Source organism: Pristis pectinata, chromosome 12 (genome assembly GCF_009764475.1).
Source record: "Pristis pectinata isolate sPriPec2 chromosome 12, sPriPec2.1.pri, whole genome shotgun sequence".
In the NCBI taxonomy this organism is placed as follows: Eukaryota; Metazoa; Chordata; class Chondrichthyes; order Rhinopristiformes; family Pristidae; genus Pristis; species Pristis pectinata.
In genome coordinates, this window is record NC_067416.1 from 50,848,596 (window position 1) to 50,865,617 (window position 17,022).

Here is a 17,022-nt window from a genome sequence, read left to right on the forward strand (position 1 = left end):
CAGCATTTTTTTTTCCTGATTTCAAGCATCTGCAGATTTTTTTTATTTGCATTTATAACATTTTAATTTTCAAGGAAAATGGGCTAGAATGATAGAAAAATGGAAGGCCATGTGGGAGGGAAGGGTTAGATGCATCTTAGAGCAGGAAAAAACGTAGGCTCAACATCGTGGGCCGAAGGGCCTGTACTGTGCTGTAATGTTAAAAAAACGTCTGGACGAACGAGGGGCATAAATGATGCTTTCAGCAGCAGATAAACTGGGCCAGTGGTAGTCGGGTGATGTTACGGTGGTGAAATTCAGCTGCAGGTAAAAACTCAGGTCTGTGCCAGACACAACATCAAGGCTGTGAATGGTCAGGCTCAGCTTCAGATGATCTCCTGGGAATGGGGCCAGTGAGCTGAGCGGTGGGGACCAAAGACAATGGCTTCAGGCTTCACACGGTTCACTTGCAGAACATTTCCGCACGTTAAACATTGGGTGTTGGTTGAACACTGTGATAGATCTGGGACACCAGAGACGTTGGGGAGGTAGAGCTGAATGTCATCAGCGGACACGTGGAGCCTGATATTGTGTCTCCTGATGAGATAACTCAGGGAGATCGTTTGTAAATCAGAGGATAGATCTCTGGAGCTTTCCGTGCATAGACTGACAACAGTGTTTCCTTCATCACACAGTTATTGTCGGCAGAATGATTTGTGGTTGAGAACGAAGGTATTTAAAGGCACTGTTTAGGTTGGTCTGCATTGCAGCCGAATTTTAACCCAGAGCCACCGCGGCCGAGAAAGAGCTCTGGCTGCAGTGAGCGAGCCCACAGCGCAGGTGCGCAATGCAGGTGATGTCATTTGTGCGCCACCTTGGACCAGGAAGTTTTGTGGGTGTCGGCAGCAGGCAGGAGGGGAGTGCTGCAGTGCAGGTTTCATCGAGTCCGGGGTCCGGCCCACGGTTGGTGGTAAGAATCCATGCGGGCTGCAGGATCACTGCGGGAGGCCACACTGAGCAGTCCTGGCCTTTCTCTCCCCTTCCCCCTCCCATTCCCACATGTGGGGCCTGGGCACTTTTCCTGCTTAAATCAAACCAAACCCAGTAGGTGCAGGAAGCCCTCAGCAGGTCAGGGTAGCGTCTGTGGAAGAGAAACAGGGAACTTTTCAAGTCCGAGGACCCTTCCATTAGAACTGGGAGAGAGCAAAAGTAACTTGCAGAGAGGTTTGGGTGGGGGAGGGATGGATGGCAGTGCGTGGGGGAGAGATGGGCTGTTGGGCAGAGATGGGGTGGTGGGGGAGGGAGAGATGGGGGGTGGGGGAGGGATAGATGGGGGCAGAAAGGAAGCAGCTCTGATGGCTTCACTTAGGCCAACCCCAGCCTTGCTTTATGTTTTATCGACCTTTCTGGTGAATAGACTAACAAAGGCAGTGGAGACAAGGCAATGTTCACACTGTGAAATGTGGGCCCAGAACTGTTGCCGAGGCCTGTGGTTCCAGCAACAGCTGCAGCATGTGTTTCACAGTTTGTGAAATATCTCTTTGTGTTTGATTTCTCTCTCTCTACTGCCCTCATTCATCTCGATCACTGACAGGTTTGTAAACTAAGGGTGAGGCCAGGGTTGCTGAGACATTCTCAATCGGAAACATTCTCTTTGTCCTGTTTGAAAGAAAAATTGCAGATGCCAGAATCTGAAGTAAAACCCAGAAACTGCTGGACATTCAGCAGGTCAGGGCAGCATCTGTGGAAGAGAAATAGAGTTAATGTTTTAGTTTGGAGACTGACCTCTTATCTGATTGATTGTTTGAAAAATCATAACTTATTGAGCAGAGTTAGCATAGCCTTATGAAAGAGAAATTTACTGGTGCCCATTTAAAAGTGAGACAGGAGGAGTTTCTTCTCAGAAGCTTGAGTCTTTGCATCATCTTGCTACAGAGAACTGTGTGGCAGAGTCCTTGGGTATATTTCAGGTTGGGATAGATTCCTAATCAGTAGGGGAAATCAAGGGTCTTGGGGACAGGGCAGGAAAGTCAGCCATGATGCTGCTGAATGGCAGAGCAGGCTTGAGATGCTGAATGTTCTACTCCTGTTCCACTTCTGTGGGTTAATGGTGTATTTACCCCTTCCCCATCTTTTCTGCAATTTAAAACTTGTTTTCTCACTTTCTTGGTTCTGACAAAGGGTTTCCAACCTGAAACATTACTTGTTTCTCTTCCCACAGATGCGTGTCTGACCCGTGTCCAGCATTTTCTATTTTTTATTTCAGATTTCCGGCACCTACAGATTTTTTGATTTTGCTGCTTTCTCTGCCGGCCCGGCCCAAGGTGGACTCCAGGCCCCGGCTGGTGAATGACTGTTTTGCTGGGACCGTTTCTGGAGCCCTGGGGATTGTGGGTATAAATGCGGCCATTCATTCTGCTGCAAAAAAGCACTTTGCCTTTGCTCTGCAGGCAGTCTGGAAACACAGATGAGCAAACTGAGATTGGGACCGGTCTCCAGACACTGCTGATGTCCAAATCATTGTAGGTAACAGCTATAGTTGGGACTGAGGTCAAATAAGGGACTAAGTCCAACTCCCAGTGAATAAAAAAAACATGTATTGTGAAAATAATTTACCCATGTGGCTAAACTGTGTCAGTTAACACTGTGTTTAAGAAACAAAAATCCTTGTCACTTTTGGTTACTTTACAACTCAACTATGTTCAATGTCCTCGGCTCCTTCTGCTACTGAGAACATGTTCTATTCTGTCTTGATATAGAATGGTATCTAACACTTCTATTCTGGAATATTAAGTGGCAAATAACATTTGGAGCACAAATATCAATACAATCGCCAAATCCAACACCACCAAGATCAAAATTTTGACTGTCTATAGATGCTGCCTGACTCACTTTGCATTCCTCCAGCTCCCTTATGTATTGCTTCAGATTTGCAGCATCTGCAGAAAGAGGGAATGTTTTGGGTTTGATTCCCCTTTTAACAGTGAAAGACAAAACACATTGAATTTCAGTGGCAGAGTAGGTGAGGGAGGCAACGGGTAGAACAAAGGGAAGTGGCAGAAATGGCCCATTCTGATTATAGATGGAAAGACAACCAGAGATTTTGATGCCAGTCTGGATGCTGCAATGTTCCCAGATGGAAGATGACGTTGTTCCTCAAGCTTGTGTTTGTCATTATTATAACAGCTCGCAACAGAGACTAAAATCTCAGCTGAAATACTGTCCTGGACCTGTTGATGACTTTTGTAAATTTCATTTACAGGATACCACAAGCAGAGGATTTGTTTATGGGAATCTCAAACACAACATCAGCGAATTCACACTGGGGAGAGGACGTTCACCTGCTCTGAGTGTGGGAAGGGAGTCACTCGGTCATTCCAGTTGCTGATGCACCAACAGATTCACAGAGAAGAGGCCGTGTATCTGCACTGAGTGTGGGAAGGGCTTCCTTCAGTCAACCCACCTGCTGACACACTGACGTGTTCATACTGGGGAGCGGCCGTTCTCCTGCTCAACGTGTGGTAAGGGATTGGCTCAGTTATTCAGCCTGATGACGCACCAGCGAGTTCATGCCCGGGAAAAGCCATTCTCCTGCTCGGACTGTGGGAAGGGCTTTGCTCACTCATCTCACTTGCAGGCACACCAGCGAGTTCACACTGGGGAGAGGCCGTTCTCCTGTTCAACATGTGGGAAAGGATTCACTCAGTTATCCAACCTGATAACACATCAGCGGATTCACACTGGGGAGAGGCCATTCTCCTGCTCAACATGTGGGAAGGGATTTACTCAGTTATCCAGCCTGATGACGCACCAGCGAGTTCACACTGGGGAGAGGCCGTACACCTGCTCCGAGTGTGGGAAGGGATTCACTCAGTCATCCATTTTGCTGACGCACCAGAGACTTCACACTGGGGAGAGGCCGTTCTCCTGCTCAACGTGTGGGAAAGGATTCACTCGGTTATCCATCCTGATGATACACCAGCGAGTTCACACCGGGGAGAAGCCGTACACCTGCTCCGAGTGCGGGAAGGGATTCACTCGTTCGTCTTATTTGCTGAAGCATCAGCGAGTTCACACCGGGGAGAGGCCGTTCACCTGCTCCGAGTGCGGGAAGGATTTCACTCGGTTGTCCTGTTTGCTGAAACACCAGAGAGTTCATTCCGGGGAGAGACCGTTCAACTGCCTTGAGTGTGGGAAGGGATTCACTCGGTCGTCTGAGCTGCTGATACACCAGCGGGTTCACACCGGGGAGAAGCCGTACACCTGCTCTGAGTGCGGGAAGGGATTCACTCAGTCATCTGAGCTGCTGATACACGAGCGGGTTCACACAGGGGAGAGGCCGTACACCTGCTCTGAGTGCGGGAAGGGATTCACTCAGTCATCTGAGCTGCTGATACACGAGCGGGTTCACACAGGGGAGAGGCCGTACACCTGCTCTGAGTGTGGGAAGGGATTCACTCGTTCGTCCTATTTGCTGAAGCACCAGAGAGTTCACACCGGGGAGAGGCCGTTCATCTGCTCGACATGTGGGAAGCGATTCACTCAGTCGTCTGAGCTGCTGATACACCAGCGAGTTCACACCGGGGAGAAGCCATTCTCCTGCTCAACGTGTGGGAAAGGATTCACTCTGTCATCCAACCTGATGAGACACCAGCGAGTTCACACTGCGGAGAGGCCGTTCAACTGCCCTGAGTGTGGGAAGGGATTCACTCGGTCGTCCCATTTGCTGATACACCAGGAAGTTCACACCGGGGAGAGGCCGTTCATCTGCTTGACGTGCGGGAAAGGATTCCGTCAGTCATCCTACTTGATGAAACACCAGCGAGTTCACACCGGGGAGAGGCCATATACCTGCTCTAAGTGCAGGAAGGGATTTCCTTGGTCATCTGACCTGCTGAAACACCAGCGAATTCACACTGCGGAGAAAGATTAAACATGCTGTATGCTCAATATACAACCATCACTGCTACTGAAATCTAGCGCAAATTCACAAGTGTTGCAGGTGTTCACGGGGGTCGGATTCTGTCGACGCTGCTGATCTCGCCCAGGATTGAGCCCTGGTCATTGGGCACAGTTGATTTTCTTTTGTAATCTCTTTCACTGAGTTAGAGTTCAATGTTTTTGATCTCAGATTAAAATAAAGCAGTTCTGTTTGAAACACTTTATCTAAGGCCCTTCCTGTCTCTGCAATGCACACAATGAACAGTAGAAAGAGAGGCCATTCAGCCCATCTGGTGCCTTTCCAGTGTTTCTGCTCCACACCAGCCTCCTCCCATCTCACCCAGTATGAATATTGAGAGAGATGCAGCACAGAAATGGGCCCTTTGACTCACTGAGTCTGCACTGATTATCAACCAGTCATTTACTCTGATCCTACATTAATACACTTTTCAAATCTGCCCACATTTGCATTGACCACACCCTGCTTCACCCCCACCACCAGCAGATTCTACTCATCACCCACACATTAGGGACAATTTCCAGCACTTTAATAACCTTTCAGCCCACACCTCTTGGGACGTGGGAGGAAACCCACACAGTCACAGGGAGAAGGTGCAAACTCCACACAGTCAACACCCGAGGTCGGGATTGAACATTGTCAACGTGAGGCAGCAGCTCTACGAGCTCTGTGCTCATTCGGCTTCCCATTCAATGCATTCCTGTGGTTCACCTCCATCCCTCCGTGTGGTGACACGTTGCACATTGTTGAACTGTGTGGGTGAAGAGCTTCCCCCGGAATTTCCTGCAGGACCTTCAGCAGATTGATGGCAAAGACAAGAGCTCAGCAGGGGTCTTGTCCCAGATATTAGAGCAGCACAGCTAATAGAGCTGCTACCTTGCAGTGACAGGAGCCCAGGTTCAATCCAGATCTTGGGTACTGGCTGTGTGGGGGTTCTCCCTGTGACTGGGAATTTCTTCCAGGAGCTCCAGTTTCCTCCCACGTCCCAAAGACATGCTGGTTGGTGGGTCAATTGGCTGCTGTAAATTGCCCCTGGTGAGTGGGAGAAGTTGGGGAGAGTTGACAAGAATGTCGGGAGAATTTTAAAAAAAGGATGAATGTGGGATCAGTGTGGAGTTGTGGACTGTGTCGGCCTGTTTCTGTGCTGTATCTTTCTGTGACATTCCCCGTCCATCAAGCCTCGGGTAGAGAGTAATGGTGTTTAACTACTTTTTTTTAAGATTTAAGATATCTTTATTAGTCACATTTACATCGAAATACACAGAGAAATGTATCTTTATTGCGTACAGTGTTCTGGGGCAGCCTGCAAGTGTCTCGCCTCTTCCGGCGCCAATGTAGCACGCCCTTAGCTTCCCAACCTAGATTCCACCTGATCCAATCCTTTCTAAATCTTTCTCCTTTCACCTTGAGCCTCTAGTTTTGGACGGCTGCTCCAGCACCGAGAGTGGTCCTTTGGAAGAAAGTGGAGGAAGAGGGGAAGATGTGACTGGTGCTGGGATCCTGACACAGAAATGGTGAAGGATGATGTGCCACCTCGAGCTTCCGGTTCCAGCTCATTTCAATTCCCCTCCTCATTTCCACACCAACCTGTTTGTCCTCGGCCTTCTCCACTGCCATGGTGAGGCCAAACACAAACTAGATAAACGGCACTTTGTATTCCACTTGGTGAGCCTACAGCCCAAAGGTACGGACGTTGAATTTGACAGTTTCAGGCGACCAACTCTCGTTCCTTTCCCACTCCTCCCAGATTCTCCTTTTGTTCACCTTTTCCTCCTCCCTCTTTCCCCCACCGCCCATTCCCGAGATCCGTTCCCCTCCCGCCCCTGATTCCATCTGCTCATCATCCTTCCTCCCTTCCCAGCTTTCACTTGTCATCTCTCTGCCTCTGTCTACTTACCCCTGCCCCAGCTGCTGCCACCTGCTCACGTTCCCTCCCTTATCTGGTTCCACATCAGCTCCAGCCAATGTCTCTACCTTCTGCCTCCCCCCAACCCCCAACCCATCTGCCTCCACCTGCCCATCATCTCCCACCTCACCTGGTTCCACCTCCCAACCTCTGCCTCCCCCCTCCCTCTCACCTCTTTATGCCGGCTGTCTTCCCTCTACGCTCAGTCCTGATGCAGTATCTTCACCCGAAACACCAATCATCCCTCTGCCTCCACAGATGCTGCTCGATCTGCCGAGTTCCTCCAGCAGGCTTTTTGTGGCAGATTCCAGCATCTGTATTCTTATCATGTCTGCAACTGCCAAAGTCCCAGACTGCACCTGCTCCCCACACGGCAGCCCGGCACAGTCCTCCATCTGTCATGAAAAACACTGTGATGGTTGTGAGACATGATTTCCCATTCACAAAGCCGTGCTGACTGTCCCTCAGCAGGCCTTGCCTTTCCACACGCTGGTAGATCCTGTCGCTCAGAATCCCCTCCAGTAATTTCCCACCACTGATGTTAGGTTCACTGGCCTGTGGTTCCCTGGCTTGTCCTTGCAGCCCTTCTGAAATAAAGGCACACCCTCCAGACTTCTGGTATCTCACCCCTGGCTAAGGAAGATGCAAATAACTCTGCCAGGGCCCATGCAATTTCTTTCCTATTCTTCCTGCAAGGTCTTGGGATGCAATTGGTCAGGCCCTGGAGATTTGTCCATGCGAATATGCTTTCAAACTGCCAGCACCTCCTCTTTCGTAATGACGATATGTCCCAAGACATCACTACTCATATCCCTTGATTCCTTAGCTTGCATGACCATCTCTGTGCAAATACAGATGAGAAATATTCATTTAAGATCTCACCCCTTTCTTGTGGTTCCACACACAGATGACAGCATTGATGCCTAAAGGGACCTATTCTCTCCCTAGTTACCCTATATTGGGCTTCCCCTTTTCCTATCTTCAGTCCTGAAGAAGGGTCCAACTCAGGCAACGTTCTGGTGAATCTCCTCTGCACTCTCTCCAGCACAAGCACAGCCTCCCTATAGTGTGGCAACCAGAACCGCACACAATACTCCGAGTGTGGTTTGACCAGTGTTTTGTGGGGACCTGGCTTTTCCCTGCTGCCCTTCTCAAATAAAGTAACAACATTAGATATCCTTCTAGCACCTCACTTGTGGCTAACATGGATGCAAAATTCTCTGTGAGGGCTCCAGCTGCCTCCCGCTTTGCTTCCTGGGGGACATCGTCCAGCCCTGGGGATTTATCAACCTTCATAAAACTTCCTCCTTTTTAACACTGACCTACTTCAGATTATCCACGTCCCCTTCCCTGAACTCATTGTCTCCACGTCCTCCTTGGTGAACACAGATGAGAAGTATTCATTTAGGACGTCACCCACATTGCCTGGATCTGCACACAGATGATCTTGTTGGTCCATAAGGGGATCAACTCTTTCTCAGACTATCCTCCTGCTCCTGATATATTCTATGTCTCAGAATTCTCCTTAATCTGACTTGCTGAGGATATTTCCTTTCAGTCCTCCCAATTTCTTTAAGTTCTCTCCTACACACTATATTCCTCAAGAGACTCTCTTGATCACATTTACCTATATCTACATATGTTTCTTTTTCCCTGATCTTCAATATCCTTTGTCATCCAAAGTTCCCTGAACTTCCCATCTTTGCCTTTCGCTCTCACCGAAACATGCTGGCCCAGAACCCCCACTGACTCTCCTTTACAAGACTCCAACTTGTCAGCTGTTGTTTTCCTGCAAGTTTCTGCTCTGTCTGGCAGAATGCCTCATCGCTGGAACTCACCAACAAGCAGCAAGACCTTGCTTGGCTGGCTGTGAGGGGGGCCCTCCCAGTCAGATCCCTCCTGCCTCGGGAGGACTGCGCTGGGGATGAAACGGTCAGGCAGCAACCGTGGAAAGGGAGGCAGAAATAACATTTCAGCTCAAAGATCCATCTCAGAACGGGCAAAAGAGACGGACAGAAATACTTACTGAGAGCAGAGGAGATTTTCTTCAAGGTTGCCACGCAGGTCGATCAGGTTGTTAAGAAGACGTATGGTGTGTTGGCCTTCATTAGTTGGGATATTGAGTTCAAGACCCACGACGTGACATTGCAGCTCTGTAGAACTCTGGTCAGATCACACTTGGGGTATTGTGTTCAGTTCTGGTCGCCTCATTATAGAAAGGAAGTGGAAGCTTTGGAGAAGGTGCAGAGGAGACTTACCAGGATGCTGGCTGGATTGGAGAGCATGTCTTATGAGGATAGGTTGCGTGATGAGGGCTTTTGTCTTTGCAGAGCAGGAGGATGAGAGGGGTCTTGATATACAAGATGATAAGAGGCATAGATTGAGTGGACAGTCAGAGACTTTTTCCCAGGGCGACAATGGCTAACATGAGGGGACATAATCTTAAGGTGATTGGAGGAAGGTATAAGGGGGATGTCAGGGGTAAGTTTTTTTCACACAGAGAGTGGTGGGTGCGTGAAATGCACTGCCTGAAGGGGTTGTGAGGGCAGATACATTAGGGACATATAACAGACTCTTAGATAGACACATGAATGATAGAAATATAGGGGGCTATGTGGGAGGGAAGGGTTAGATAGATCTTAGAGCAGGATAAAATGTCGGCACAACATTGTGGGCCGAAGGGCCTGTACTGTGCTGTAGTGTTCTATGTTCTATACCCGATCCAACACATCCCTGACCCCGGCACCAAGGAGGCAACATCCTATCCTGGAGTCTGGAAGAAACACTCAGCAGGTCGGGCAGCAACTGTAGAAAGGGAGGCAGAAATAACATTTCAGCTCAAAGGTCCGTCACCAGAACGGGCAAAAGAGACGGACAGAAATCCTGCCAGAGAGCAGAGGAGAATTTCTTCAGGGTTGGCATTGCTGAAGGAGATGTGACAGGAAATTCAAAGGTAAATGAAAATAGTATTTCTTGCATTTTCTGTAAAACAAAATGCCTGAAGCACTGAGCATCTGTGGAAGGGGAAGCAGGGTTAATATTTCAAGTCAAGGACCCCTGGGTTACAATGGCTCAGTGTTGAGATGCTGCCCATGGGGCTGGTGTTGAATGGGCTGGGCTGAGTGTTGCAGCCACACAGCATTGGGACGTGGCGCTCCAGTGTGACCCACTGCTGAGGTCTGCGGGCCTTTGTGCTCATTACCATTGAGAAATCCCCGGGCTGGGGAGAGTTGTGAAGGTTGGCGAGGGACCCCAGTGAGATCCAGTTGGGTCTGTTGACACATGGAGCAGGTGCTGCCAGTCCCTGGCAAGGGCTGGACTCACCAGCTGTGGCCCACACCCCGCATCTCAGCAACAAGAGGCCACACCACTCAGCCCGGCCTGTTTAATGTCGGACCCCACCCCTGGCAGCCTCTCCATTAGCAACTGTGGGGTGATTCATTGCTGCAAGAGCAGCAGTGTTGCAAGAGCATTGCTACAAGATTTGGCACTTGTGCCAGGTTCCAGGCATAGCAACGGGCATCCCAAAGGGATGTCTTTTTTCAGGTACACCTAGTCCTCGTTATCCATGAGGGACAGCGGATTAGATTCCACACAAATAACCAAAATTATGGATCCCACTCAGGCCCTCTCAGGGCACAGATCAGTGGGTAACGAAGACTGAGTACAGTGTGGGACGTAATCATTAGCGTTTGTACTCCAGGAGCACGAGTGCTGCAACTAATCACCATGCTGCAGGGTGTCGCTAAACTGGGAGCCAGTGCGTATTCCTGCCGTGCACATCCACAGGTGGAGGATCGCTCAACAGCAAAAGTCCTGCAGGAAACTACAGGGAGGAAGGTCTTCACTCACAGAGTCCAACGACATGGAACTTGTCACCACACGGAGAGACAGGAATGCATTGAATGGGAAGCCAAAGGAGCACAGGGCTCGTAGAGCTGCTGCCTCACATTCCAATGTCCTGGGTTGACCAGGTTCAATCCCGACCTCGGGTGTTGACTGTGTGGAGTTTGCACCTTCTCCCTGTGACTGTGTGGGTTTCCTCCTACGTCCCAAGAGGTGTGGGCTGAAAGGTTATGAAAGTACTGTAAATTGTCCCTAATGTGTGGGTGATGAGTAGAATCTGCTGGTGGTGGGGGTGAAGCAGGGTGTGGTCAATGCAAATGTGGGCAGAATTTTAAAAATGTATTAATGTAGGATCAGAGTAAATGACTGGTTGATAATCAGTGCAGACTCAGTGAGTCTAAGGGCCCATTTCTGTGCTGCATCTCTCTAAAAGCAAGATGGCACTGGAGCGTGGCGACTCGTTGCAAGCTGCTCTCTGTAGATCTACTCATTACCCTCACTATAATCGTTCTACACTTTTAAATTTAAACTCTATGTCACTATTATTAATAATGTTCTTTTAAATCTTCTTACAGGGCTGGCAATCTTCCGACCTCCAGGGATGACTATGAAGCGGACCTGACTCCCGGACCCAGAGGGAAATGACCAGCGCGGCCTAGGACGGGCTCCGCCCACGTGGAAGCCTCTGCAGGGCGAGAAGACATCCTCGCGCAGCCCCCATTGCCGAGACTCGACTCCCAGACCCTACTGGGGCGCCCAACGCTGAGAACCAAACTGTGGAAGACGAGTCCCAAGGACTGACCCGACAAGATCGACTCTCGAGGCCCAACCAGTTGGGTCATGACACCAGGACCCCTCCAGATTGGACGCCCGACCCTATGGAGCACCCGGGCCTGAGTCACGATGCCGAGGCCCCCCTAGACAACCCCACTTACCTGCTGAGGCAGCTCACTCCTCTTCAGGAGGCCTCAACCTGTGTGGAAGCAACAACTTACCTCACAAGACAGCAGAATCCACTCCAGGTCTTCCAAATCTGTTCACAGGCAGTCACTCATAATCAAAGACCCCACCCACCCAGGTCATTCTCTCTTCTCTCCTCTTCCATCAGGCAGAAGATACAGGAGCCTGAGGGCACGTACCACCAGGCTCAAGGACAGCTACTACCCCACTGTGAAAAGACTATTGAACGGTTCACTTATAGGATGAGATGGACTCTTGACCTCACGATCTACCTTGTTGTGACCTTGCACCTTATTGCACTGCACTTTCTTTGCAGCTGTGACACTTTGTTCTGTTACTGTTTTTACCTGTACTACCTCAATGCACTCTGTACTAACCCAATGTAACTGCACTGTGGAATGAATTGACCTGTACGAACCGTATGCAAGACAAGTTTTTCACTGTACCTCGGTACAAGTGACAACAATAAACCAATACCACTGTTGGTCTGAGTATTCACACTGGGAGAGATGGGAGGAGGCTGGTGTGGAGCAGAAACACTGGAAGGCACCAGATGGGCTGAATGGCCTCTCTTTCTACTGTTCATTGTGTGCATTGCAGAGACAGGAAGGGCCTGAGATAAAGTTTTTCAAACAGAACTGATTTATTTTAATCAGAGATCCAGAACATTGAACTCAGTGAAAGAGATTACAAAAGAAAATCAACTGTGCCCAATGACCAGGGTTCAATCCTGGGCGAGATCAGCAGCATCGACAGAATCCGACCCCCGTGAACACCTGCAACACTTGTGAATTTGCGCTAGATTTCAGTAGCAGTGATGGTTGTATATTGAGCATACAGCATGTTTAATCTTTCTCCACAGTGTGAATTTGCTGGTGTTGCAGCAGCTCAGATGACCAATGGAATCCCTTCCCGCTCTCAGAGCAGGTGAACGGCCTCTCCCCAGTGTGAACTCGCTGGTGCGTCACCAGACTCGATGATGAAGTGTATCCCTTCCCACATATAGGGCAGGCAAAGGGCCTCTCCCCAGTGTGAACTCGCTGGTGTGTCATCAAGTAGTATGACTGACGAAAGCCCTTCCCGCACGTCGAGCAGATGAACGGCCTCTCCCCGGTGTGAACTAGCTGGTGTCTCAGCAAATGGGATGACTGAGTGAATCCCTTCCCACACTCGGGGCAGGTGAACGGCCTCTCCCCAGTGTGAGTTCGCTTGTGTATCACCAGGCTGTTTGACCAAACAAATCTCTTCCCACACGTTGAGCAGGTGAATGGCCTCTCCCCACTGTGAACTCGCTGGTGCACCTGCATATGGGACGACTGAGTGAAACCCTTCCCACACGTGGAGCAGACGAATGGCCTCTCCCCAGTGTGAACATGCTGGTGTTCCTGCAGGCTGGATAACCAAGTGAATCTCTTCCCACACTCGGAGCAGGAGAACGGCCTCTCCCCGGTGTGAACTCGCTGGTGCGTCATCAGGCTGGACAACTGAGTGAATCCTTTCCCACACGTCGAGCAAGAGAACGGTCTCTCCCCAGTGTGAACTCGATGGTGTATCAGCAGCTCAGATGACTGAGTGAATCCCTTCCCGCACTCAGGGCAGTTGAACGGCCTCTCCCCGGTGTGAACTCTCTGGTGCGTCAGCAAATTGGACGAATGAGTGAATCCCTTCCCACACTCGGAGCAGGTGTACGGCCTCTCCCCAGTGTGAACTCGCTGGTGCATCATCAGGTTGGATAACTGAGTGAATCCTTTCCCACACGTTGAGCAGGAGAATGGCCTCTCTCCAGTGTGAACCCGCTGATGTGTTATCAGGTTGGATAACTGAGTGAATCCTTTCCCACATGTTGAACAGGAGAACGGTCTTTCCCCAGTGTGAACTCGCTGGTGTGCCTGCAAGTGGGATGACTGAGCAAAGCCCTTCCCACACTCCGAGCAGGAGAATGGCCTTTCCCCAGCATGAACTTGCTGGTGCGTCATCAGGCTGGATAACTGAGCCAATCCCTTACCACACGTTGAGCAGGAGAACGGCTGCTCCCCAGTATGAACACGCTGCTATGTCAGCAGGTGGGTTGACTGAGTGAATCCCTTCCCACACTCAGAGCAGGTGAATGGCCTCTCCCTAGTGTGAATTTGCTGATGTTGTGTTTGAGATTCCCATAAACAATTCCTCTGCTTGTTGTATCCTGTAAAAGAAATTTACAAAAGTCATCAATAGGTACAGGACAGTATTTCAGCTGAGATTTTAGTCTCTGTAGCGAGCTGTTATAATAATGACAAACACAAGCTTGAGGAACAACGTCATCTTCCATCTGGGAACATTGCAGCATCCAGACTGGCATCAAAATCTCTGGTTGTCTTTCCATCTATAATCAGAATGGGCCATTTCTGCCACTTCCCTTTGTTCTACACGTTGCCTCCCTCACCTGCTCTGCCACTGAAATTCAATGTGTTTTCTGTCTTTCACTGTTAAAAGGGGTGTCAAACCCAAAACATTCCCTCTTTCTGCAGATGGAGACACAAGAGACTGCAGATGCTGCAAATCTGAAGCAATACATAAGGGAGCTGGAGGAACTCAAAGTGGGTCAGGCAGCATCTATGGAGGGAAATGGACAGTCAATGTTTTGGGTCTTGGTGGTGTTGGACTTGGTGATTGTATTGGTGTTGGTTTATTATTGTCACGTACCAAGGTACAGTGAAAAACGTGTCTTGCAAACCGATCAGACAGGTCAATTCATTACACTGTGCAGTTGCATTGAGTTAGTACAGACTGCATTGAGGTAGTACAGGTAAAAACAATAACAGTACAGAGTAAAGTGTCACAGCTACAGAGAAAGTGCAGTGCAGGTAGACAATAAGGTGCAAGGTCACAACAAGGTAGATCGTGAGGTCAGAGTCCATCTCATTGTATAAAGGAACCGTTCAATAGTCTTATCACTGTGGGATAGAAGTTGTCCTAGAGCCTGTTGCTACATGCCCTCAAATGTTATTTGCTGCGTAATATTACAGAATAGAAGTGTTCAATACCATTCTATATCCAGACAGAATAGAACATGTTCTCAGTAGCAGAAGTAGTCGAGGACATTGAACATAGCTGAGTTGTAAAATAATCAGAAATGGCAAGGATTTTTGTTTCTTCAACACAGTGTTAACTGACACAGTTTAGCCACATGGGTAAATTACTTTCACAGTACATGCTTTTTTTTATTCACTGGGAGTTGGACTTTGTCCCTTTTTTGACCTCAGTCCCAACTATAGCTGTTATCTACAATGTGTCTGGAGACCGGTCCTAATCTCAGTTTGCTCATCTGTGTGTCCAGACTGCCTGCAGAGCAAAGGCAAAGTACTTCTAACAGCAGAATCAATGGCCGCATTTGTACCCACAATCCCTAGGGCTCCAGAAACGGTCCCAGGAAAACAGTCATTCACCAGCCAGGGCCTGAAGTACACCTTGGGCCGGGCCGGCAGAGAAAGCAGCAAAATCAAAAACTCTGCAGGTGTTGGAAATCTAAAATACAAATAGAAAATGCTGGACAAGGATCAGCCAGCATCTGTGGGAAGAGAAACAAACAATGTTTCAGGTTGGAAACCCTTTGTCAGAACCGAGAAAGTGAGAAAACAAGTTTTAAATTGCAGAAAAGATGGGGAAGGGATAAATACACCATTAAACCCACAGGAAGTGGGAACAGGAGTAGAACATTCAGCGTCTCAAGCCTGCTCTGCCATTCAGCAGGATCATGGCTGACTTTCCTGCCCTTGTCTCCAGAACTCTTGATTCCCTGACTGATTAGGAATCCATCCCAACCTGAAATATACCCAAGGACTCTGCCACACTGTTCTCTGTAGCAAGATGATGCAAAGACTCAAGCTTCTGAGAGAAGAAATTCCTTGTCTCACTTTTAATTGGGCACCACTAAATTTCTCTTTCATGAGGCTATGCTAACTCTGCTCAATGTTATGATTTTTCAATCAATCAGATAAAAGTGTAGTCTCCAAACTAAAACATTAACTCTATTTCTCTTTCCATAGAAGCTGCCTGACCTGCTGAATTATTCAGCAGTTTCTGGTTTTACTTCAGATTCTGGCATCTGCAATTTCTCTGTAAAAACAGGGTAAAGAGAACATTTCTGATTGAGAATGCCTCAGCAACCCTGGCCTCACCCTTAGTTTACAAACCTGTCAGTGATCGAGATGAATGAGGGCAGGTAGAGAGAGAGAAATCAAACACAAAGAGATATTTCATTAACTGTGAAACACATGCTGCAGCTGTTGCTGGAACCACAGGCCTCGGCAACAGTTCTGGCCCACATTTCACAGCGTGAACATTGCCTTGTCTCCAACTGCCTTTGTTAGTCTATTCACCAGAAAGTTCTACAAAACATCAAGTGTGGCTAAGGTTGCCTAAGTGAAGCCAATCAGAGATGCTCCTTTCCCCCCCCCCCATCTATCCTTCCCCCATCCACCCCCTCCTCCCATCTATCCCTCCTCCCCCAATCTATCCCTGCCCCAAATAAATTGTCCTCCATCTATCCCTCCCCCACCCTCACCCCCATCTATCCCTCCCCCACCCTCACCCCCATCTATCCCTCCCCCACCCTCCCCCCATCTGTCCCTCCCCCCTCACACCCTCCCCCCCATCTGTCCCTCCCCCCTCACACCCTGCCCCCATCTGTCCCTCCCCTCACCTGCTGAGGGCTTCCCGCACGAGGGTTTGCTTTGATTTCGACCAGGAAAGTGCCCGGGTCCCCCGTGTGGAGCGGGAGGGGGAAGGGGAGAGAAAGGCCGGGACTGCTCAGTGTGGCCGCCCGCAGTGATCCTGCAGCCCGCACGGATTCTTACCCCAACCGTGGGCCGGACCCCGGCCGATGAAACCCGCGCTGCAGCGCTCCCCTCCTGCCTGCTGCTGACACCCACAAAACTTCCGGGTGCAAGATGGCGCGCAAATGACGTCACTTGCATTTCGCGCCTGCGCTGTGGGCTCGCTCGCTGCAGCCAGAGCGCTTTCTCGGCCGCGGTGGCCCTTGGGTAAATTCGGCTGCCATGCGAACCAACCTGAACAGCGCCTTTAAATAGCTTCGTTCTCCACCGCAAATCATTCTGCCGACGAGAACTGTGTGATGAAGAAACACTGTTGTCAGTCTATGCACGGAAAGCTCCAGAGATCTATCCTCTGATTTACAAACGATGTCCCTGAGTTATCTCATCAGGAGACACAATATCAGGCAACCTATTCAGACCAACAAAGCAGAAAATGCCTTAGATAATATCTCCAAATTAAATATGGTTCCTCTAAGAAAATACTCCAAAAATGCCAAATCCAAGAGAGTTTGTTCTCAGAAATCAGATCAAAATCAACAGGCATGTTAACCTGTCAT

At 49.4% G+C, this 17,022-nt stretch overlaps 1 protein-coding gene and 1 pseudogene across 1 annotated transcript; one reads left to right on the forward strand and one right to left on the reverse strand.

The window, feature by feature from the left end:
* Positions 1–16,560, reverse strand: part of LOC127576404 (zinc finger protein 850-like) — a 41,335-nt pseudogene extending 24,775 nt beyond the window's left edge.
* On the forward strand, positions 3,247–5,122 carry LOC127576558 (zinc finger protein 229-like). The gene has a single exon (XM_052027103.1). It carries the CDS (start codon positions 3,530–3,532, stop codon positions 4,910–4,912), a length of 1,383 nt encoding a protein of 460 aa, XP_051883063.1. The 5' UTR covers positions 3,247–3,529; the 3' UTR covers positions 4,913–5,122.
* Positions 16,561–17,022: the final 462 nt, after the last annotated feature.